Source organism: Podarcis cretensis (assembly GCF_951804945.1).
Source record: "Podarcis cretensis genome assembly, chromosome: 5".
In the NCBI taxonomy this organism is placed as follows: Eukaryota; Metazoa; Chordata; class Lepidosauria; order Squamata; family Lacertidae; genus Podarcis; species Podarcis cretensis.
In genome coordinates this window covers 97,390,383-97,415,012 of record NC_137174.1, presented here as the reverse complement: position 1 = coordinate 97,415,012, position 24,630 = coordinate 97,390,383, and the positions used below count along the sequence as shown (strand labels likewise).

Genomic DNA, 24,630 nt, shown 5'->3' with positions numbered 1-24,630 from the left:
TGGATCTTAGCCCCGGGGAGACAGTACACTTCCCGAGACATCAGGCCTCATCATGGGACTGAAACTGCCTTGGTCGCACTGGTTGATGATCTCCGGCGGGCTAGGGACAAAGGTGAGAGCTGTTTCCTAGTTCTGCTGGATCTCTCAGCGGCGTTTGATACCATCGACCATAACATCCTTCTGGACCGTCTTGAGGGGCTGGGAGCTGGGGGCACTGTCCTACAGTGGTTCCGCTCCTTCCTCCTGGGCCGTGTTCAGAAAGTGGTGGTGGGGGATGAGTGTTCAGACCCCTGGGCTCTCATTTGTGGGGTGCCTCAGGGTTCTGTCCTCTCCCCCATGCTTTTCAACATCTACATGCAGCCGCTGGGAGAGATCATCAGGAGGTTTGGGCTGGGTGTTCATCAGTATGCAGATGATACCCAGCTCTACCTCTCTTTTAAATCAGAACCAGTGAGGGCAGTGAAGGTCCTGTGTGAGTGTCTGGAGGCGGTTGGAGGATGGATGGCGGCTAATGGATTGAGGTTGAATCCTGACAAGACAGAAGTACTGTTTCTGGGGGACAGGAGGCGGGCAGGTGTGGAGGATTCCCTGGTCCTGAATGGGGTAACTGTGCCCCTGAAGGACCAGGTGCGCAGCCTGGGAGTCATTTTGGACTCACAGCTGTCCATGGAGGCACAGGTCAAATCTGTGTCCAGGGCAGCTGTTTACCAGCTCCATCTGGTATGTAGGCTGAGACCCTATCTGCCTGCGGACTGTCTCCCCAGAGTGGTGCATGCTCTGGTTATCTCCCGCTTGGACTACTGCAATGCACTCTACGTGGGGCTACCTTTGAAGGTGATTCGGAAACTACAACTAATCCAGAATGCGGCAGCTAGACTGGTGACTGGGAGCGGCCGCCGAGACCATATAACACCGGTCTTGAAAGACCTACATTGGCTCCCAGTATGTTTCCGAGCACAATTCAAAGTGTTGGTGCTGACCTTTAAAGCCCTAAACGGCCTCAGTCCAGTATACCTGAAGGAGCGTCTCCACCCCCATCATTCTGCCCGGACGCTGAGGTCCAGCGCTGAGGGCCTTCTGGCGGTTCCCTCATTGCGAGAAGCAAAGCTACAGGGAACCAGGCAGAGGGCCTTCTCGGTAGTGGCGCCCACCCTGTGGAACGCCCTTCCAGCAGATGTCAAAGCGATAAACAACTACCTGACATTCAGAAGACATCTTAAGACAGCCCTGTTCAGGGAAGTTTTTAACGTGTGATTTTACTGTATTTTTGGTTTTTATGGAAGCCGCCCAGAGTGGCTGGGAAGGCCCAGCCAGATGGGCGGGATATAAATAATAAATTATTATTATTATTATTATTATTATTATTATTATTATTATTATTGTCAGGCCCACAGATCACTGCTTCTGTTCCCCTCAGTAGGGAAACCCCTATCACCACTACACGCCTCCTCTTAGGTCTGGTCGGGGTTCTTCCGTGAGCTGTCCATTCCAAGGTCGCCTGCACATTCCCTGAGGACTGACTTTGCTGCTCGTCTTCATATACCTGATCGACTGTAATGAGGGAGAGATCCTCAAATGGAGTCTGCTCTTCGTCTTCCATGCTAGGGGAGAGGACCTCAAAGCGATTGTGTATTTCTAAACAATCAGAGCGAACCCTGGGCCTCCTACTTCTTTGAGTCACGTTTCTCCATATATGTGATTCATATGCCAATCTGTGTCGTCTTTTGCTGTGATGTGTCCTTTGCCCCCTCCCTGCCCAGCCATCCCTGAGCCAAGATCCTTGCTATGGATCAATGGCCACCAAACCAGAGGACATTAAAAGAGGATTAGGCCAATTCATGGAGGAGAGGGTTATGGATGGCTACTGCCATAATGACTATGCTCTCCCTCTGCAGTCAGAGGAAGCAATGCTTCTGAGCACCAGTCAATGGAACCCACAGGAGGGGAAGGTGCTCTCATGCTGAATCCTGCTTCTGGGCATCCAGTTGGCCACTGCAAGAACAAGATGCTGGACTTTGATGGGCCATTGGCCTGTTCCAGCAACCTTTTCTTATGTTCTTATATAGACATCTGAAGGCAGCTCTGTGTCAGGACGTTTTTAATGTCTGATGTTTTGCTGTATTTTTATATTACGTTGGAAGCTGCCCAACATATTACAGTGGTGCCCCGCAAGACGAACGCCTTGGAAGACGAAAAACTCGCTAGACGAAGGAGTTTTTCGTTTTCTTAGCCGCTTCGCAAGACGCATCTCCCTATGGGCTTGCTTCGCAAAACGAAGCTTGCCCCGCAAGCTCCGGGGATAGCAGGGAAGCGCAGCGCGTCTTCCCCGCTGTCCCCGGACCTCTTTTGAAGCAAGGGGCGGCGGGGAGAAGATTGCTTCTCCCCGTTGCCTGCCCCGCAATCCCCGAATTAATTTCGTCTTGCGAGGCACCACTGTATATTGTTATGATGGCCCATCTAATCCCCTCTCCCTCGTCCCCCCTTGCAGGGCTGGAAAGCGACATGGACTATTTGAACACAGTAGCAGACCAGTCCGATCCAGGTGAGGTTGCCACCACTGGCGCAGTCACAGAAAGTGGGATGGAGCAGGGCTCGAAAGTCATCCCTGGAGGCTCTGGCCCAGCTAATCCTCTCCCAGGCGGATGCTCCTTCACGTGCATCGCTGTTTCTCAATTCCCTTTGACAGCCTCAGCGCCACAGGGCTCCGGGGGCCCCATGCACCAGCATCTGTTTTCCAATGCTTCCTGCAAGGGGAAAGGTCAGCGTTGGGCGCTGACAGGGCCACTGGGCCGAGCACTGCTCTCTGGGGACAAAACACTCACCTTGTTAATTGGGATGAAGCTTGACAGCTACATGAGCACACAGACCACTGCTTCTCCCTCCCAAAGCAGCCACTGCTGTGCTCTGTGCGATTGCTGCCCATAGGTTTTGGGGGAAAGGAGAGGTTTCCACTGTCTGGATCCTGGCAGTCAGGGGTGGGATCCAACCAAGTCATACTTTTAGGGTTGTTGATTTGGCAAGGGGATTTCATCCACTTCGCATTCAAAGGTGAACGTGCCAAATCCACACTTTCCTAAACAGTACATGAACTGATACGCAGTCCTTCAAAATTCACCCTTCTTCAGATTTGGCAGTCCGATATCTACAGGCAGGCAATGTGTCCAGAAATGCACATGCCAGGGTAAAGTGTGCATAAAAAGGCACATGTTTCTGTATGTAGCATACAGAAATACATTATGCTAGGGGAAAGCAAAGCAGAAAACTGCAATTGGTATGCATTGCACAATGCGAATGGAGTTGCACAATTTTGTAGCATGCAACTGATGCTGTGTTCCCCAGTTTATTCAGCATTTTCTAGATCGTGAGTATGCAGGGAGAGCCGTGTAGGGCAGTATGCAGAAAATCTTATCTGCAGTGCAATGGCTTCTGAGATTTTTATCAGATGCACAGTTCCAGGTCCCATATTAGCCTTCTTTTTTAAATAATAATAATAATAATTTGAACGTAGAGATTACCAGGTACAGTGGTACCTCGGGTTACATACGCTTCAGGTTACAGACGCTTCAGGTTACAGACGCCGCTAACTCAGAAATATTACCTCGGGTTAAGAACTTTGCTTCAGCATGAGAACAGAAATCGTGCAGCGGTGGCGCAGCGGCAGCAGGAGGCCCCATTAGCTAAAGTGGTGCTTCAGGTTAAGAACAGACCTCCAGAACGAATTAAGTTCTTAACCCAAGGTACCACTGTAGCCGGAATTGGTGCCCAGCTACCCATTCTGTACTTTTTCAGTGCTTCTGTGAAATCTTAGAACCTGGCTTCCTTTTCCCATTTCAGAGTTGGGGCTGTGGAGAGACGGCAGTTTGCCCCCAAATGAGGTCATCATGGCAGAACTGAGACTTGGTTGTGAATCTTCCAGGTCCAGCTATTGGACTGTGATCATGAGTCCTGACAGCCGCCCCACAATGTCCCCTAATTTCTCCTTTTTGTTTCAATTGCCAGGGCTCTGTGGGCACCGCGGGGTGCCACCTCCCAACGCAACGATGGCAAAGGCAAAGATCGTGGGAGGCAGCAAAGCCTGGCCTGGCGCGTGGCCTTGGCTGGTGTCTGTTCGGCTCAACGGGGAGCTGATGTGCGGTGGGGTGCTAGTGGGGGATGCTTGGGTTCTCACGGCAGCCCACTGCTTCACAGGGTAAGGCTGCGCTCTGGGAAAAGTCTCCATGTCTTGCATTCACACATGCATGTCTTCATTTCAAAAATGTACTGCTACTCAGTGAAATTCATGAAACAGTGTGCAGTTTTTTTAAAAAGACTGCTCTGGCACTGGAACCAGTGTGAGGAATCTCAGGTCCTGGTGCCGAATGTGCCCCACCAGGCCTCTACTTCTGACCCTCAGGGCTCTCCCAGGGTCACATCCTCACCAGCTAGACTTCATGCTATCATTGAGTGCATTGGCCTGGCAGGTAATGCCTCTTGATTGCTTGAATGGAGATTAGAAAGGAGTGTGTGAGCATGTGTTGAAACTAGCCTATCTCAAGAAACAATGGCGTGTGCCTCCAGGGGTGGAGTTAAAACTGCTGCATTAGCAGCACCAAAGTGTGTGCAAGCCTGGGCAGTGTGTAGGAAGGTCTTGGGCTGCCCAGACGACAAGACCCCCCTCCCAGCCTTGCTGATAAGATCCAAAGGAAAGCAGAGCGATACCTTTGGCACCAGTTTTGCTGCAGGAGTTGCTGGAAGGAAGCATACAAGGCGCCCACCCAACTGTCTTAGGGTCTCTACTCCGGATTTGTGTAGGGCTTACTCCTCAGCCTTTTCTTCTCCCAAAGATATCCCACATGGCAGTGGAGGTTTAGGATCAAAAGGGAAAATTTGCATGAATTGCTCCACCCACATTTGTCTCTGTCCCCGCCCACCGTGGCCCCTGTAAGGTTGTCCAGAAGGGAATGTGGCCCTCTGTCCGGAAAGGGTTACCCACCCCTGACTTAAACCAAGGATGGTGAGCCTGTGGCCCTTCAGATGCTGTTGGATTCCAATCATTCCTTGCCAATCGTTCCACTGGTAGCTGTAGTCCAGCATTGTCTGACCTCTGAATAGCAGTTGCTATGTATCACATGAGAGCAGAGGGCTGTCCTAATGAGAACCTGTTTGCAAGCCTCCAGTAGTCATCTGGTTGGCCGCCATGAGAACAGGATGCTGGGCTAGACAGGACATTGACCTCATCCGGCGGGGTTCTTTTAATGTTCTTATTGAGCAAAGTCCAGCTTCCCCCAGTCTTTGCTGCCCCCTGGCATCGGGAAAACCAGTTGGCTCCAGTTAAAGTGAAAATTGGGTCTGGCCGACATCCATTGAGCACACTTGAGTGGGCATGGAAGGCTCGCTGTTTGCTTTTGTGTGGTGGGGCAGCAACCAAAAACCAGGGGAGAAGGGGGGGCATAGCTGGCACCCTGAACAGAAGCACTCTACACTGTGTTGTTGCTGTTATACTGTTTCCCCTTATGATAATAATTTGAAACTACAAGAGCCTTGACTGCTCTGTAGAAGCCAAAGAATAAGCGAGCTAACAGGTCAAGGTGGCTTATCTTGGTGCTGTGACCAAAAAGGCTCTGCTACTCCTGGCAACCTGCCAACCAGAAGGTGGGGAGACTTGGGGAAGACCCTCCTCCAAGGACCAGATCACACAAGGAAATTTGAATAGGAGAATGTGGTCCAAAGTCCCTCCCAGCTCCATAATTCCTTGATCAGATATAACCCTACCCAAACTGTTCAAGCCAGCCGCCAAATCCAACAGCTGGTTGGCATCTGTTAGCCGGTACAAATAATTGTAGATGCGACGCTTTGTTTTCTTCCTATGAGCACTTGAGTAAATCGCATGGCTTGGGTGGCTTTAAAAGAGAATCGGACAAATTCATGGAGGATAAGGCTGTCAGTGACTTCCAAACCTGATGGCTACGTTCTCCCTCCATAGTCGGAGACAGTAATGGTTCTGAACGCGAGTTTCTGGTGCAGGTGGGGAGAGGGCTCACGCGCTTGAATCCTGCTTGTGGGCTTCACATAGGCATCTGTTTGACCGCTGTGAGAACAGGATGCTGGACTGAGTAGGCTACTGTTCTTACGTACCCTCCTGTCTTTCTACCTGCAGAAGCAGAAACGAACTGGCCTGGTCAGTGGTCCTGGGCGATTACGACCTGACAAAGCTGGATGAAGGGGAGCGGGTTGTTCCGGTCAGTCGCATCCTTTCCCATCCCAAGGTGAGCTGGGGTCGCCAGTGTGGTGTAGTGGTTAAGAGCGGTAGACTTGTAATCTGGTGAACCGGGTTCGCTTCCCCGCTCCTCCACGTGCAGCTGCTGGGTGACCTTGGGCTGAAGTTTCTCAGCCCCACTCACCTCACAGAGTGTTTGTTGTGGGGGAGGAAGGGAAAGGAGAATGTTAGCCGCTTTGAGACTCCTTAGGGAACCCACCCACCCACCCACCCACAATGATCCTATTCTTAGGGCCTTTCTCCGTTCCTCCACGCTCAACTTCTCTTTTCTCTGCCCGCAGTTCAACCCCAAGACCTTCCACAACGATGTGGCTCTGTTGGAACTGAGCAGCCCCGTGACTCCGTCGGCCTGGGTGACTCCAGTGTGTCTTCCTGAGCGACCCATGGAACTGGGCACAGGGATGCCCTGCTATATCATTGGCTGGGGATCACTCTATGAAGGTAGTGTGAGGAAGGGCAGCCCAGGAGCTTGTGGGGAGTGGGGGCTAGGGTTGAGGGAGAAATTTGGTTTAGTTTACATCTAATAATAATTATTATTATTATTTCATTATTCATACCCCACCCATCTGGCTGGGTTTCCCCAGCCACTCTTGGCCGCGTACAGCATATATCAAAACATAATAAAACATCAAACATTAAAAACTTCCTGATACAGGGCTGCCTTCATATGTCTTCTAAAAGTTATGTAGTTCTTTATCTCCTTGACATCTGAAGGGAGGGCGTTCCACAGGGAAGTTGCCACTATTGAGAAGGCCTTCTGCCTGGTTCCCTGTAACTCCACTTCTCGCAGTGAGGGAACCAGCAGAAGACCCTCAGAGCTGGACCTCAATGTCCGGGCTGAATGATGGGGGTGGAGATACTCCTTCAGGTATACTGGGCCGAGGCCATTTAGGGCTTTAAAGGTCAGCACCAACACTTTGAATTGTGCTCAGAAACACACTGGGAGCCAATGAAGATCCTTTAGGACTGGTATTATATGGTCCCAGCTCCCATATAGCTGACAGAACAAACTGACTGAATTTGCCCTTTCCAAAGCAGTACGCCAACCGAAACACAGCCACTCTTTGAAATTTGCATTTCTCTGAATTTTGCGATGCCATTTTCCAGCCACATACAAAAATGCACTTTACTAGGCTAAAGTGTGCCTGTGAACGCATATATTGGTGAAAACACATTGCAGAAATGTGCTAATAGTTGAGAAACTTGTGTTGCAAAAATTTGCGCACAAAAATATGTATTTGGGATATCTCAGTTGGTTAGAGCAGGAGACTCTTAATCTCAAGGTCATGGCTTCAAGCCCCACATTGGGCAAAAGATTACTGTGTTGATGACCCTCTTGGTTCCTACCAGCTCTACAATTCTATCAATTAGAACTAAAATGCTAAGGAATTTTCATGAGAACTCCACCAAATCTGGAGCTGGGCCCTAGAAAAAATGGAATGCCTGGAGCTACTGGCAGGTTTGGCCTCTCCCTTGTGGCTTCATCCAGCTGCCACATGGGAAGGGCTTCCATCGCCATGCCAAGGTGGGCAATTTTGTGGGGAGGTGGTGGTGGGAATTGGGACCCCTCCATAATGTCATATGCTTGCCCCATAGATGGTCCAGGAGCTGATGTAGTCATGGAAGCCCAGGTTCCCATCCTAGCTCAAGACATCTGCCGTGGTGCGCTGGGGCGCCAGCTCTTCACCAGCGCCATGTTCTGCGCTGGGTTCCTCTCCGGGGGTGTTGACTCCTGCCAGGTAAGGGGGTGGTGAGGGACAGTGGAGCAGTGCCAGGGGGGTAGCCTTCTGGCATTTCCAGCACACTGCTGGCACAGAATTTGGCATCAGGGCTTGGCAGGGATGGGCATCTGCTGAGAGCCCACGATTCCACCAGTGGTCAAGTGACAAGGACCTCCATAGTCCTGCTTCTCTTCACAGTTGCATCCTGCTTGTTCACCTGCCTCTCACTCAGCCCCAGAGCGGGAAAGCAAGGAAATAACAGCAGTGGTGAGGAGAGAGCGATGGGGAGAAGCTGCCACTGACTCCATGCTCAGCTGACAGGCTCTGTCCGGCAGCAGTGCTGAGGCAGAGGAGCAGCAGCTGGCAATAGTGGCAGGAAGCGGTCAGAGTCATGGAGGGGAGAGAAAACGCCATATCCTACAGCGGCCAGCTGGACTGGCAGGTGTGCCATGATGCCCACATAACTACTATAAGAAGACTCCGCTGGGTCATGTAGTCCTGCCTCCTGTTCTCACAGTGGCCAATCAGATTTCTCCAGGAAGCCCACAGGCAAGAGCCCTCCCTCCCTGTTTCCCATAAGAACACCCGAAGAGCCTTCCTGTTGCATTTAGTCCAAGATCTTGTTCTCAGAGTGGCCAACCAGGTGCCTGTGGGAGGCCCGCAAGCAGGATTCAGGCACAAAAACGATCTCCCCTCCTGCAGTCTCTGTCAGCATCGCCCTTGAGCCAGTGTCACCAACTGGACTCATGCACTTCAACCCCGACTGGGCTAGGCGAGCTGGGTAGCACTTCCAGAGACCGCCAGGTCAAAGTGCTGTGGACTCACAGCTTAGAGTTGTGAGCACCGGATTCACTTCCACAATACCGTCGTCGCACAGCAGAGTATAGCAGAGTCTGGCAGTGTATAAACAACTCGGAGAGCAGCTCTGTAGAATATCTCCTTTTATTCTATAACTACAGCTATAATACAAAACTATATACAGAGCTAAATAGGTCTAAAGGTAAAGGTAAAGGTACCCCTGCCCGTACGGGCCAGTCTTGACAGACTCTGGGGTTGTGCGCCCATCTCACTTAAGAGGCCAGGGGCCAGCGCTGTCCGGAGACACTTCCGGGTCACGTGGCCAGCGTGACATCGCTGCTCTGGCCAGAGCCAGAGCCAGAGCAGCACACGGAAACGCCGTTTACCTTCCCGCTGGTAAGCGGTCCCTATTTATCTACTTGCACCCGGAGGTGCTTTCGAACTGCTAGGTTGGCAGGCGCTGGGACCGAGCAGCGGGAGGGCACCCCGCCGCAGGGATTCGAACCGCCGACCTTTCGATCGGCAAGTCCTAGGCGCTGAGGCTTTAACCCACAGCGCCACCTGCGTCCCTTAAATAGGTCTAAGCATAAATGAATGCTGCATTGAGTGTCTGCAGCTGCTCTTAGCAGCAACCTTATCTCTACACACGATCCCTAACACTCAGTCTCTCTCTCTCTCTCCGACACACTGACTGACTGACTGACTTGGTGCTGGAGCTGTATAAGTAGAAAGCAAAACATTGCTCCTCCTCTCTGAAGAATCAGCAGACTTGTCAGGAGATTCTTGGATATGGGAGGGGTGAAATCTCCTCAGTCTCCAGCAGCTGGAATTGAGAAGCATCCCTGCCTCCCAAACCACGGGAAGGGGAGAGTTGCTCTTCTGCTCGAATCCTGCTTGTGTGTTTCTCCACAGGCATCTGGTTGGCCACTGTGAGAACAGGATGCCGCTGAGGTGTGTGGTCGTCATGGCACCAGACCTGCCAGTCCAGCTGGCCACTGTAGGCTACAGAGTTCTGCGCTGAATGGCCCTTTGGCCTTTTCCAGCAGGGGCAGGGGGGCAGGATTCCTTGACTTGCACATTTCCCTGTTTTAGACCCATAGCTGTTTCTCCTTCCAGGGTGACTCTGGGGGACCACTTACTTGCTGGGACCCTTTGTCAGAGCGGTATGTGCTATACGGGATCACCTCCTGGGGCGACGGCTGCGGTGAGCGTGGGAAGCCTGGGGTGTACACCCGAGTCGCCGCCTTCACAGACTGGGTGCACCAGCAGATGGAGAGTGAGTGTCAATGTTGGCGTTGTTGCTCCCAACTCCTCCAACGGGGGGCAGAACAAATGGGAGGTTGACTGGGGCCAGTCACACCTTTGAGGTTCAGGGGACATGATGGAGGATGTACCCAGATGGGGAAGAGTTGCTGTAGCCCGAATTAGCCACATCTCTGAACCGTACCTCCAAAATACAGTTGCAAGAAGCAAGGCACTCAGTGGGCCTCATGATTGGTCTGGCGTTGGTGAATTTCACTTCAGGCACCTTCTGACCCTGAACTGTGCCAGCCTGCCAATATAGGAACGACTATTTAGAAATTGTTGTCTGGGTTTTGATTTTTCCTCTTCCCTCCCTGTACATTTCCCCTTGTGTGTTGTGTTTCCTTAAATTGTAAGCCTGCAGATAGGGACTATCTTGTTTTGATGGTATTTAAGCTGCTCTGGGAGCCTTTTTGGCTGAGGAGTGGAGCACATGTGCTCTAAATGAAACAAGCAAATGAATAAATCCAAAACTGAGGGTGGGTGCAGGGTTTGCTCTGGCACCTCTTTGTGCTTCACAAATCCAATGTGTTGCTCTCCATATGTTGTTGGACTGCAACTTCCATCATCCCCTGACCTTTGGCCACACTGGCTGGAGCTGGTGGGAGTTGGAGTTCGGCGACACCTGGAGTGAGCTGCGCTGCCTACCCCTGCTTGATGCCTATCGGGTCAGCCCTGCTGGGAAATCCATGTTCCTTCCGACCCTTGGCCAGGCCCCTCCCTCTCTCCCTGCCGGAGCACATGGGCAGTGCTGACAACAATTCCCCTTTGCTAATCCTCTGCACAGAGTCGCCCTCCAGCCGGGAGCCCACCTGCTTCGAGCTGCTGGCATTGGCTCAGATGCCACCCGATAGGCAGCGAGTGGAGCGCTCACACCTGTGTGCCTTCTACACCCAGCCCTGCTCCCCCTCTGCTAGTCCAGCGGCTTGTGCCCATGCTGCAGATGAGAAGTGCAAGGCCAAGAGGCAGCAATGCGGTGAGTGGCATGGCAAGGGCTGGCTGGGAGCAGGCTTAGCATGAGAACCCAGGGTATTACAGCTTGTAAAGAATCATTTGCCTTGTCGCCTGCGGCGATCACAATTCTCTCTAGGGGATCAGGCAGGGACATTAAAAAAAAACACCACCACAGTTCTCTGCTGAACCCTGCTGAAATGAGACAAATGGTCCATACAGGTGTGCCTGGGGAGTCTAATAAACATTTATGTGGGCAAATTAAGTCCACTTGGGTGGGCTTTTCTTCAAGGTGGGGATAATTGGGTTTTGGGGAGAAGGCTCGCTGTTACTGTACAAATCAGTATATGGTTGGTGTCTGCTCACATGAACACAGAGATAGCCAATCTCCACAGCAGGGAAAGTTATCTTCAACATTTCTGTCTCACCTTCCTGTGAAGTTATTCTCAAGGTGACAAATCCAATGAGAAGCATAGACAACAAATCCAAAATTATAAATGGATTAAAAGAAAGCTAAAATGACACAATAAAAATGGCTATCAGTAGGAACACAATCAATATAAAAACAGCAGCTGTTGGAAACTTGTTTTCAATGGAAGCAACTATAAACGAGTGTTTGTAGGTGGAAGGTCTCAGCTGCCTGATGAGCTGTGATGGGGAGAAGTGAGCCTCCTCTGAATAGGGGATTTCATGGCCCAGGTGCCACTACGGAAAAGGCTCTGTCCATCCATCCCCAGCTTGTTCTTCTGATCTGGAAGGAAGCAGGCATTGTCCTTAGCAGATGATCTTAAAGGTCAGTCAGTTTCACATGGATGGAGGCAGTTCTTAAGATAATCTTTTTCCAGACTGTTCAGGGCTTTTAAAAGCCAGAGCCAGCACTTTAAACTGAGCTCAGAAACAAACTTGTGATTATGATGGAAAAGGCTGGAAGCCTCTAAACTTCCCAGAGTTTTGATGGTCACCTTCTCCCACGCAGCATCCATGGAGGAAGGCAGGCATCAAGCCTTTGGGGAGTTCAGAGGATCCCACTCCTTCCCTCTATAATTGTGACCTAACACATGACTTGCATATTCTTAACGAGGTCATATCTGTGAGCTGAACTTCACCTCATGCTTTGAGAATTTCATGCGGTTGGTTTTGAGCGTTCTATCCCCCAAGGCAGCACTCGTGAGAGATCGACACATCATGCTTCCTTTGCCTAAAAGGGTGTCCCTGAGAAGCTCTGTTTCTTTCCCATGTACTCTGGCGCTCCGTTCGATGCCTTGTTTTGCTGAGGCTTAAAGCACCCCCAAAGTGAGCCAGACTGGATTCTTGGTGTCTTGCTGAGGGATCTCTGCAGCGCCATTGTCCTTCCCAGGCTGGGCGCAGGAGGCTGATTGTTCTGTGTGGCATTCCTGGCTTAATCAGGTCTACGTAAACACTTGTTTTTCTCCAAAGCATTGTTGGTTTTGAGGAGAGGCTTAGATCTGATCAGAGCAGCACTGCCAGTGTCTTTTACGGAGCCCAGGGCCCTGGTGTCAAAGCCGGTTCTCAGCTCGGGGACGTACTGAGTGAGAGATTGAAAGGTCCATTATGAAGTTCCTGCTGATGTGCAATTATTTATTTTGTATAAAGCACTTTTACCCTGTTCTTCAGACACAGAAAAGGCCAGTGTGGTGTAGTGGTTAGGAGCGGTAGTCTTGTAATCTGGTGAACCGGGTTCGCATCTCCGCTCCTCCACATGCAGCTGCTGGGTGACCTTGGGCTAGTCACACTTCTCTGAAGTCTCTCAGCCCCACTCACCTCACAGAGTGTTTGTTGTGGGGGAGGAAGGGAAAGGAGAATGTTAGCCGCTTTGAGACTCCTTAAAAGTAGTGAAAAGCAGAATATCAAATCCAAACTCTTCTTCTTTCTTCTTGAATGTGTTGCAAAGATTGGTCGTAAGACAACCTGGACGGCTTTAAAAGAGGATTGGATAAATTCATGAGAGATTAGGTTGTTGGTGACTAGTAGCAATGATAGCATCTGCCCCATGATAGCTCAGCTGGTAGGGAATGAGACTCTTAATCTCAGGGTCATGGGTTCAAGCCCCACATTGGACAAAAGATTCTTGCATTGGAGGGGGTTGGACTAGATGACCCTCATGGTCCCTTCCAACTCTACAGTTCTATGATTCTATGGTTGGCCACTGTGAGACCAGGATGCTAGATAAGATGGGCCTTTGGCCGGATCCAGCAGTGCTCTCCTTACATTCTTCCTAGCATCAGAGCCCTTGTCCTTCCCATTCTCCCTCTCTCTCAAATTCAGCACAGTAATATCCAATCATGTATACTATAAATGAAGAAATAATGAGCACAGCACATACAACATTATATCATGCAGGCACATTATGAAAATTGACCAATTCTGTATGAAATTCATTAGTTATTTGATTTCCTGCTTGTGATTTTATATAATGTTAATTTTACCATGAATGCCACATTCCATTCTGCTTCTCCCCCCCCCCCCCCCATTTAGAAACATAAGGGACAGGTTATTAGTTTTTCCAATTGCAGGTTATTTTTTAAAATTTTGCAGCTGATAATAAAATAGTTCCATACCGGATTCTTTTAAAGTAATAGCTTTTCAATCTTGTAAAATAACAGTTTTTTGGACTGTAAGGAATTAAGCTTGATCTGTTCAGTGTCTCTTAGAAACGAAAGTGAATACCCCAAAGGGGCGTAATGGAAAAACTCGAGCCCATCTTCGAGGCAGGTGGGGCAAATGATAGATGATATGAAAAATGGATGATCACATTTTATGGCTTTTTAAAAAAGACATAGGTACAGCAGGGAGTGGCCAGTTTCCTGAGTGAAGCACGTTGGAAGGAGCTTTTAATCCCCACCTTGGTTGTGGTCTCAGTGAAAATCACATGCCTGTCAAGCAGCTAGTAGCTTTGAGAGGGAAGCATCAGATCATAGAATTGCAGAGATGGAAGGGACCCCCAGGGTCATCTAGTCCAACCCCCTGCAATGTGGGAGTCACAGCTAAAGAATTCCTAACAGATGGCTATTCAACCTCTGTGTTGTTGGTTGTTGGCATCCACCTGCCTCAGGAGTGCTGCTTTGTGGGTCAAACCGTTGGAGAGTTACAGCGCCTGCTGTAGAGAACGATACGGGAGAGACAAGTTTTCTTGCAGCTGGAGCAGATGAAGGTGTCTGGTTGTGCTGATGCTGGTGCACCATGCGTTCTTCCCCGCAGTCATTCCTCCTTTGGTCACTGCTGTGGATGCACGCCCTGACTGACTATCTCCAGGCACTGTGGTTGTCTGCAAGGGATTCCCATATGGCGGGGTTGAAGTTGCCAGCCTTTGTGTCCTGTTTGCAGACATCTTTGTAACGCAGAGTTGGTCTGCCAACTAGCCTGGGACCCGAACCCAGCTCCTCATAGAGCACCTCCTTGGGTATCCTTCCATCTTCCTTTCTGTGTACATGACATCTCCAATGAACCGATTGGGACCCATGATGGCAGCATGGGAGGCTTTCATTGGAGTCTTGCTCTTAGTGTCTTACAGGCAAATTAATTGAAGATAAGGCTGCCAATGGCAACTAGCCATGACAAACATTTCTCCCTCCACTGTTGGAGACAGTATACCTCTTGAATACCAGTTGCTGAGAATCAGAATTGGGGAGAGTTGTTGTGGGACTCAGGTCTTGCTTTGGGGCTTTTGAGAATAGAATATGGGACCAGATGAACTTTTCACCTGACCCAGCTGCAGGACTCTCCTTCTTGTGTTGCTCTTATAGCACTCTTAACTTGTTTTCCCCAGAGCTGCGCTCATATGCTCAGACCTTGTTGGAGTTCCTGCGTCGGGCGGAGGAGTTTTTCCGCACTCAGATTGACTTCTCGTTCTTCACACACTCCCTCCCCCAATTCATGGAGCAAGTTTACCACCACCTCTTCCCTCCTCGAGCACGCCAGGATTCCAGAGGTACTCCTTGGCCCATGTATTGGGATCAAGACAGAATTTATATAAGGGATCTTGTAGCTCGGGTTTCACTGGTCTGTTGGACTACACAAACTATCAGCGCTGGCTGGAGCTGATGGGAACTCTGGAAGGCTAGTGTTGAGGAAATAATGTAAAGGTAAAAGAAAAAGGTAGGGATGTGGGTAGCACTATGGGTTAAACTACAGAACCTAGGGCTTGCCGATCAGAAGGTTGGCGGTTCGAATCCTCGCAATGGGGTGAGCTGCCATTGTTTGGTCCCAGCTCCTGCCAACCTAGTAGTTCGAAAGCACGTCAAAGTGCAAGTAGATAAATAGGTACTGCTCCGGTGGGAAGGTAAACGCGTTTCTGTGTCGTCCGCGACTGGACCTAATGGTCAGGGCTCCCTTTACCTTTACTTTTACCTTTACCTTTTTTTAAAAAAGGTAACTTTACTTTTACCTTTACCTTTTTTTAAAAAGGTAAAGGACCCCTGTACAGTTAAGTCCAGTCAAAGTTGACTATGGGGTTGCGGCGCTCATCTCACTTTCAGGCCAAGGGAGCTGGTGTTCATCCACAGACAGCTTTGCAGGTCATGTGGCCAGCGTGACTAAATCGCTTCTGGCACCATAATGGAAACCAGAGCGCACGGAAACACTGTTTACCTTCCCGCCACAACAGTATCTATTTTATCTACTTGCACTGGTGTGCTTTCGAACAGTTAGGTTGGCAGGAGCTGGGACTGAGCAACAGGAGCTCACTCCATTGCAGGGATTCAAACTACTGACCTTATGATCAGCAATTATGATCAGCAAGCCCAAGAGTCACAGTGGTTTAGACCACAGTGCTACCCGTGTTCCTACTGTTGAGGAAATATTGGGGTTCTGGCACACAGTTTCTCCCATTTCATCTGCTTGCCAACTTCCGGGTTATACAAAATCCCAGACAAAGATGTTTTGCTACATTGCAGAAACCAAGCTGCAATGTCCATTGAATTTCTAGGTCTTTAACAGCATGCATTTTTGCACGGCCAAATAAATTTATAGTTTCACCCCATCGTCTCTCTATTCCAGGAAATGCAGCCCCTGCTGAATATCTGCCTTTATATCTCTGTTCAAAGCATATAGACTGACTTTGTCAGGAGAAAATTTGCAATGCATCCTCTGCAGCAATGGTCCTAGACTTGAGGAATGCCTGTTGCCCCATTTCCGCTGCTGTTCATCAACGGAGTTTCATCCTCATACTCACCTTGGTCCTAATGGCTTGTGAGAGCCCAGAGCTATCTCTACCTGCAGCTGAAAACTACAGGGACACAGTTCCTGGCCCTATTTCTACCCAGGGACAGAGAGTACCATCAGAACACATTATGACTGACTTATGGCTAAAGTCCCTAGCCGTGCTGCAGCCACCATAGGTGGGGAAGGGGCACTTCTCCCCTACCCCAGACTGACACCCGCATTACCCCCAAGAGCAGGTTGCAGAGCCAGAGGCGGTCATTGCGACAGGAGGTGGGCGAGAGAGCCTGCAGCCGGATGCCAGGAAAATGCAAAAACGAGAAACCCAGACTTCGCCCAGGAGGTAAGGCGACACCTCTGTGTTTCTGTTCTCCTGGTGCCTTGCTTGTAGTCATAGTGGCATGGTGCTGGGTGGGAAGTGTGTGTGTGTGTGTGTGTGTGTGTGAGAGAGAGAGAGAGAGAGAGAGAGAGAGAGAGAGAGAGCACTCTCCCATTAGAGCAGCCAAGAAGGGAAGCATACAGGAAGAGGATTCAGGGGAGCTACTGAGTTCTTCTCTGGCTTGGGTTTTAATTTTTGGGGACCATGATGCTCACTGAGGAGTAGGGAAATACAAAACTCACCACTATTAATCGGGGAACAATACTATAACTGCTGACCTTCCGACCAGCAAGCCCAAGAGGTTCAGTGGTTTAGACCACAGTGCCACCCGCTCCCTCATTTACCTTACTATAACCACAGAGAAAGAGAGAGGCGGGAGAAAATCAGATTTGTTGATAGTTATTTACTTCACAGTCCTGTAAAAGAAATTGTTCAAGATCTCAACGTGTTGGGGTTCTAGAGTTAATTGCAGTAAACAAGCATAGCAATTGTACTTTCGTATTGGCAAAGGGCAGTGAATGGAAGCAGAAACTCAGGTGGATCGTGCCCACCGGCCCACCTCTAATTCCACGTGTTTATGCAAACTCACATGCAGAGCCTACTATACATGTGCACACTGTGCATAGACTAAGTCCATGTGTGATTTGCTCCCTAGATAATATCCGGACTGACAAAGGGTTTGGATTAACCCAGAAGCTTACTTGCAACTTCTTCTTCTTTTTGGCCCCAATAAAGTTGTTAAGCTGCTGTTCCTTTAGATTCTTACCATACTGTTCCTTTGATGTTAAAAAACCTTTCATTTCAAAGAGAGGTTGCATTGATAGGCATAGGAGAGGGGTCAGGGAAGAGATCTTCAAAGCCAGGAGGTGAACCTGGCCAGACTTCCGAAATGTGCAGCCTCCTTCATTTTTACTCAGTGACGGTTCACGGAAACACACAATTAGCTACAGAGAGAGGCAAAGAAGTAGGTTTCTGTAGGCAAGGGCTGTTCCGAATGCTCATACTAGGGACCCCTCCAGGCAAGCTGTTTATTGAGAATTCATTGGTTTGTTTGCACACAATTTGATGTGTTTAGAACCTAACACTCAGAGACACACCTGGGAGAGGACGTACAAGCTGCATGGCAGGCTTGTGGGTGGCCGACTCAGGAGCAGAGGTGCTGGGATAGAGATGGGCTGAGACCCTTTTCCTTACTCAGTCTCTCTTTGCAGGCCTCCTCGGTCCACCCTCCCCTCCTTTGCCTCGTTGTTCCAGGGCACGGGGCCCAGTTTGGGCGACTGGGTGCAGGAGCTGAATGCCCTGGCCGAGGGTTCGAGAACCACAGCCGGCGGGGAGGAGCAGCTGTTCCTGCAGGTATGTGAATGGGGAGGGGAAGAGAGAGACAAGATTGGAGCGACACTCTGGCTGCAAAGGCAGACAGGAAGTCATAGAAAGAGGAGAGAGATATGGATCACAGTTTCAGTCAGCTTCGTGGCGTTACTCTCATTAGGCAGCAGGCCCAGGCCTACCAATTGCAAAGACAAGCAGTTGCTTCAGGCGGGAGCTGCTGGGTGTCAGCAACAACATCCCACCACTATTCCTCCTGAGGTCACCCACCCCTTAAATCAGTGGTTCCCAGAGTGGGGGTACAGCTCCCTGCAGGGTGATGGGATTGCCTGGGGGGGGGGGGTGCGAAGAGGCAAGGGGGATGGGGGCACTGGAGGTGTAAATGACTATCAGAGTTTGAAAAGCTAGTATCACTCGATCAGGTCATCCATTCTGTTGAATTAATCAAACCAAATAGTTTTAACTGGGGTTTGATTGAATGTGCAATTAATTGTTACTGTTTTGAATTTTATTGTATTGTTATCTTCCTTAGTGGGTCCTGCAAACTTCTACTCTGTACAGTAGTACCTTGGGTTACAGACACTTCAGGTTACAGACGCTTCAGGTTACAGAGTCCGCTAACCCAGAAATAGTACCTCAGGTTAATAACTTTGCTTCAGGATGTGAACAGAAATTGTGCTCCGGCGGCAGTGGGAGGCCCCATTAGCTAAAGTGGTAGCTCAGGTTAAGAACAGTTTCAGGTTAAGAACGGACCTCCAGAACGAATTAAGTTCTTAACCCGAGGTACCACTATATAATGCATTTTATAGGATAGGAGGCACTTGAGATGAGTTTATGAAAGATTGGGAACCACTGCCCTAAGCTAACTGCCAGGGCTTGAAGTAAGAGCCGACTGCCAGCCAGCCAGTGAACAGTCACTTTCTGTTCGTGCAACAGGAGCGGGAGGAAGCCTCCTCGTCCTTTTCCCTGAGCAGCAAAGTATCTTGGCTTTTCTCCCAGGGGACCCACGGTTCATTTGCAGCTTTCTGCTCCTCCCCTAATATAAGGGAGAAGCACTTTGGTGCCATTAATGCAGCGGTTTGACTTCACCCCAGAGGCATACTCCATTGTCCCCCGTGACAGACAGATGCCAACAACAATAAAGCACTGGGGGAAGCTGCATTTAGGGCACTGACACAAATCGCCCCTGTGATGGCATCCAGATGGTTTTTGTGCAGCGTTTTACATGTTGCTGAAAGGCACAGAATATCGATCAGTGGTGCAGTGAAGCACCCCCTTGTTTCACAGCTAAGCCGAGGAACAGGCAGATTACATCACATTAGCAAGCATGGCTAAAGGTTAAACCAGAGGTCAGCAACCTTTTTCAGCCGTGGGCCTGTCCACCGTCTCTCAGACCATGTGGTGTGCCGGACTATATTTTGAAAGAAAAAAAAGAACAAATTCCTATGCCCCGCAAATAACCCAGAGATGCATTTTAAATAAAAGGACACATTCTACTCATGTAAAAACACACTGATTCCCAGACCGTCTGCAGGCTGGATTTAGAAGGTGATTGGGCTGCATCCAGCCCACGGCCTTAGTTTACCTGCCCCTTGGCTAAACTGACCCTTTTATTTTGGGAGGAAATAAACCCCCCAATCCCTTCCCAACGAAAAACATGCAAGCTTTGGAGCCCAGTAGAACTCTTCATCAGGATGGATATTCAGCAAAGCAGGGGAGTTAAAAATCTGGCTAGGGCTGCTGGGAGTTCAAAACATACGGAGGAAACCCAGTCTCTTTGTTCTCGAGGTCCTCCCATTATGCTCTTTCCAGTCATTCCTTGGCAGTTCTTCTGGTTTGGAACCGGTCAGCCATTTGACTTGCCAGGCCACTTGCCAGCCCCAAACAGACCTACCTATCGGCTCACTCTGAGCTATACCTCTGCCTTCTTTCCAAACACAGCAGGCAGATGGGGAGGTGAAGGAGCTGCAGGAAGAAGGGTGGATCTTCCTTCAGCAGCTGCGAAGAGAACTGGGTCTTCAGGATGCTTCCCCCGAAGCTGGGACAGAGGAGGAAGACACCATTGCAGCCACCACCACTCCCCAAGGTCTTGCCTTGAATGGTATGGAATGGGCCATGGGGCAGGACCAGAAATGGGAAGGTGTACCAGAGCAGTCAATCCCTAGAATGAATCAAGAAGCTTACATTGCAGGGGTGGAAGGAGGCCAGATCTTTACTTCCCTGCAGGCCAACGTTGGCAGGTGGGCAGCACCACCAGTCGATCAATCTTCTGGTGTTATGATGGCCTGTGGTGGGGAGGGGTCTGCACCACTAGCGCATTCCTGCAGCGCCGCCCAGCAGGATGGAACTCTCCGCTCACCAGCACATGGGCACCGTTTGGCCTGGAACGGCCCTGCTTTGCACTATCCCATGGTCAGGGCTGTATACAACTTTGCAAGCCCAATTTCAAATGCTGGTTTTAACCCACAATCTCTTTCACAACTGGAGAACCCAGTGTTTTACAGAGCGCCTTGGATGGCTCCGTCAGAGCAGGAGACTCGTAATCTCAGGGTTGTGGGTTCGAGCCCCACATTGGGCGAAAGATCCCTGCATTGCAGGGTTTTGGACTGGGTGACCCTCATGGTCCCTTCCAATTCTATGATTCAATTAAAGCCTCGTGAGCCTGCCTGCGCCTTCTGCATGCAAGGCATATGCTCTGACACTAAGCTGTGGCCATTCCGTAAATTGCTCTGTGATGGTTTTTGGTGCTTGGTTGTTGTTTCTTAATCAGTTCACATAATAACTGGAGACTTTCATAGTTGGCATCTAACAAATAAAAGAATAGCAATGGTGATAGCTATTCAGAATTCTACCCCGAGGAAACAGGGGAACCGCCATTGGCAGAATTTCTCCACTTCTCCCTATCCGCCCTCTTTCCCTTGTTTCCCCTTCCCAGCTGTCCCCCTCCTCTCCCTTCCCCCCTCTTCCCCTGTGGTAATTAGGATTAAGGAAAAAAGATCCCCTTGTCCAACCTTCACCAACCTGGTGCCCTCCAACTGCTGGCTGATGGGGAAGAAGAGAGACAGGTTATAATCAAAGCAAGACAAGCTAGCTTTGTTCTGTGACTTTCCCCGTAGCTTCTCCCCAACTCTTAAACCTTCACTTTCCCATCTTGCTCTGTGGCAGACTCCCTGGCCAGCGAGGCCCACCCCCAGCGGGAAAAGCGCAGCCTTGGGAACGTGGGCCCCACCTTCCCCCAAGGTAGGTTTGTCCCAAGCTTCCTCAAAGCAGGAGGGGAGGGGCCTTGGGTAAAGGGGCGGAGCCTAACAGTGTATGGGAGGGAACATCACCTGGTGTATCTAAGGGCAAAGCCTGGCAGCTTAGTATGGAGCAAAGAGGCCACATGTCCTCCTTTGCAGAGGAAAGTCCTCTATTTGATGGGCTGTCGGGAAGCCAGTCCTCTGTTTGAAGGGCTGTCCAGTCTAAGTCCAGTTTAAGAAGGTGAGCAATACGGGCCTTGAAGTTGCCCATCAGCAGGTAACAGCTGGTTAGCAGACGGATCAGCCGCACAGCTCACCTGATCATAGTCTTCGCTACAGTGAGATATATTCCACAGGCAGCGACCAGTTTGTGCACGGCTTACATTCTGAGGCACCGGACGCTCACGTGAAATTTCATATAATCGCAACACCCATTGAAAAAGCCTACAAACACCCCATTCCGCCCCTTTTGGTGACATTTTTTGGTCCCTTTCAGGTTCGGTGTGATGCATGCATGCACGGTCTCACACATATCAGACGTGCCTAAAGCGGTTGCTGCCTGTATTTATTTTTAAGTTAGAGCAATTATTTCCAAATGTGCATGTGTAAACATAAATCAGCATGGACAAGTATTTCATAAGCTGCACGGAGCTATGGGCAGGGTGACCTTGGGGCAGAGGAAGGATTCCCCCCCCCCCCAATTCCCGACAAAAATCGTCCCCACCTGAAGCTGCCATTTGCCTTGGGAGGAAAGGTGCATCTCCAGAGCCCAGCAGCCTTCTCTCCAACAAGAATCTTCCCTTCTGCTCTGAAATACTTTGCCTGTTCTCTCCCAAATCTGCTATCCACCTGCCTCCCATCCCTCTCCCCTTCAGTTCCTGCTGCAGGCTCCAGCTGCCGGGGCATCAATGAATCTGCCCAGCAGGTCCGTTCCGTGCGTGAGATGCACCGCTGGATCCTTCAAGTGCCTGAGAGGGACCTCGCCATGACCTTCCAGGAGGTGAGGAATGAGAGGATCTGTCAATTGTGGTTTCTTTCCATTCTCATTTGTGCTCATCTTAAATTGAGATCTCCACATTCCCGCATCAGTTTGCTGATCCCCCATACCGCCACAGTACACGTGAAAATTCACTAGGCTTTTTAGTGCAAATTCTGCCTAATATGTACACATTTTTGCAAGACAGTTTTCCCTAATATAATGCTCATAATACAACGGTTGCCTTCCTCTGCACACGTTCCAGCTTGTCAACATCCTTCTTAAATTGTGGCACCCGGAATTAGACACAGGACTCCAGGTATGGTCTGACCAAGGCAGAATAGAGCAGTACTATTGTTTCCCTCAATCTGGACACTAGACTTCTGTAGAATACCATCAGCTGCATTTGATGCATTGCTCCATCCTACTATGGAGGCCCAGCATAGCCACCAGGGCCAGTAGCCATTGATAGCCCTCCACTGCGGCCTTCATTGTCTTTGCCCCCCCCCACTCGCTTCTTTTATGCTGCTGCCGCCGTTGTTTTCTCACTTTACGCCTCTTTGTCCTTTTCTCCAATCAGATCCTCGTGGATCTGGGCTCCAAGAACTCCAAGGGCCTATACAGGGCACGCGTCCAAGCCACCGTTGGACACAGATCCACCTCCTTCACCGGTCTTGTTGGCCTAGCCAGCGACTCTCTGTACCGCAGCATGCCTGGCCTCATTGCCCTCGCCCTGGAGAGCCTGAAGACCTAACCTGGCTGCTCCTGGCAGGGGCTGGACTAACAGGACGCCCTGCGAAACCAGAGTACGAAGGCACAGAGATGCCGCACACCCCTCAGTGAGGCCCCTGTCCTCCGGGTACCATGGCCTGGGAGTAAGGAAGTGTGGCGCAGGTCTGCTGATCTGCCCGTGCAGGGATGAGGGGCCTTTCCTAATCCAAGGGCCGCATTGCCTTGTTGGGAACCTTCTGGGAGCCACATGCCAGCGGAAGGCAAGGACGGGCAGAAGGGAGCAGAGCAACAGACTCTCTACCTTTGTGCATCTGGCTGCATTCCAGCCAGACAAAAACTAGAAGTTTACACACACACACACACACACACTCCATCCTCCAGGCAAACAAGAACCATTGTCAGTGATAAAAGACACATCCCAGCCAGGTCAAAACATTCAAAGAGGGGCAGGGCTGGGGAGGGCTGGGATGGAGAGGAGACATGGCTTAGGGGGAGGCCTGAAGGCAAGGGAGATGAGCCGGGGGGGGGCAGCATTCAGCCTCTCCAGGCCTCTTGGGTTCTTCATTGTACTAGTGTAAGGGCAGCTCGGAGCACAAGCTAGTCTCTCTCCGCACCAAACCACATTCTGATTTTCTTTTTCCATTTGCTTAAACTGGGCACTTCTATTCTGAAGAAAAAGCAGGCATGGGGCCCCAATACAGAACATGCTCCTGGCCCAGATCACAGCCTCTCACGCCCAATTCCCTGCTGAAAAATCTGCCCCCTTCCAGGCTTCTGTTTACCCCGCAAGGCGCTGCTTGCAGGAAACAAATCCAGAGCAGACAAAATATCAGTTGGGTGATGATGATGGCAACTTTCAGGACCTGAAACCAGTTGAGGGGCAAGCCTCATTGGGGGGGGGGGCAGTGTCATCTAATTGCGACTTTCTCTTCCAAATAAAAGCGGCAGGAGTAGAATGTGGAGGGACCCCCATTGTCTAAGAAAGTGTCTCTGGGGCTGAGAGTGGCCGAATAAAAGCCTTGCATTATGGGAAATATATTTATTTGTACAAAGACTTGCTTTTGTAAAGAAATAAAATTATATTTTGTGGTATATCTTGTGGTGTGTGTGTTTTTAACCTTACAAAGTAACCGAAGCTTGGCAACTGGAAATCTTTCTCCCTCTCCTAAAAGAAAAGAGGAGGATAAGCATCCATATTCTTGCTAACCTGGTGAAGGCCAGACACTTTGGCAGGGGAGTATCAGCCCCTGCCAGCGAAGCCATCAGACTTCTGGTCCAGCGAGCTCTGTACTGTTTCCACTGGCTGGCGGCAGCTCTCTCTGGAGTTTCATTAATCACAGAGTTCTAAGATTGAGTTAACTCATCGTTAGCAAAAACAATATCCACAGTCTTCGTTGGATGTCAGACCTAATGAATGCAGCAGCTCATTCCTAGTGGATTTCCTCCATGAAAATCAGTTGCAGAGATTGAAAGTCCCTCCTCACAGCCATCTAAGTCTCCCCCTCTCCAGGGCTTTCTACTAGCAATCTGAGACTGCCCGTGTGCAGCCAACCTCTCCACCACCCTTTTCATGCCTCGTCTGGGTCTGGGAGATGGGTGGGCAGGGGAGCTTGTAGTAGGAGGGGGAGACACACGTGACACTTCACCAGTCAGATTCATCTCTGCTTCCTGGCCTCCTGCTTCTGATTCTGGTTCTCTCTGCCACAGACTCTCCCAGCTCACTAAGCCCTGTTACCCTTCAGCTTCCGACAACCTCTCCCCATCTTCTCCCT

At 50.2% G+C, this 24,630-nt stretch overlaps 1 protein-coding gene across 5 annotated transcripts in view; it reads left to right on the top strand.

The window, feature by feature from the left end:
* The window catches only part of PRSS56 (serine protease 56), a 34,992-nt gene extending 11,042 nt beyond the window's left edge, over positions 1-23,950 (top strand). The window contains exons 4-17 of one of the 5 annotated variants that reach the window (XM_079977812.1): positions 2,489-2,542; positions 4,000-4,189; positions 6,137-6,245; positions 6,538-6,697; positions 7,853-7,995; positions 9,892-10,051; positions 10,865-11,053; positions 14,816-14,977; positions 16,441-16,549; positions 17,797-17,938; positions 19,853-20,012; positions 21,077-21,151; positions 22,026-22,150; positions 22,707-23,950. In XM_079977812.1, coding sequence (XP_079833938.1) covers positions 2,489-2,542; positions 4,000-4,189; positions 6,137-6,245; positions 6,538-6,697; positions 7,853-7,995; positions 9,892-10,051; positions 10,865-11,053; positions 14,816-14,977; positions 16,441-16,549; positions 17,797-17,938; positions 19,853-20,012; positions 21,077-21,151; positions 22,026-22,150; positions 22,707-22,880 — 1,952 coding nt within the window. In that variant the 3' untranslated portion in view covers positions 22,881-23,950. Of the gene's footprint in view, positions 1-2,488; positions 2,543-3,999; positions 4,190-6,136; positions 6,246-6,537; positions 6,698-7,852; positions 7,996-9,891; positions 10,052-10,864; positions 11,054-14,815; positions 14,978-16,440; positions 16,550-17,796; positions 17,939-19,852; positions 20,013-21,076; positions 21,152-22,025; positions 22,151-22,706 lie in introns of those variants that run through there. The other 4 variants (XR_013839368.1, XM_079977814.1, XM_079977813.1 and 1 more) reach the window with 4 other exon arrangements.
* Positions 23,951-24,630: the final 680 nt, after the last annotated feature.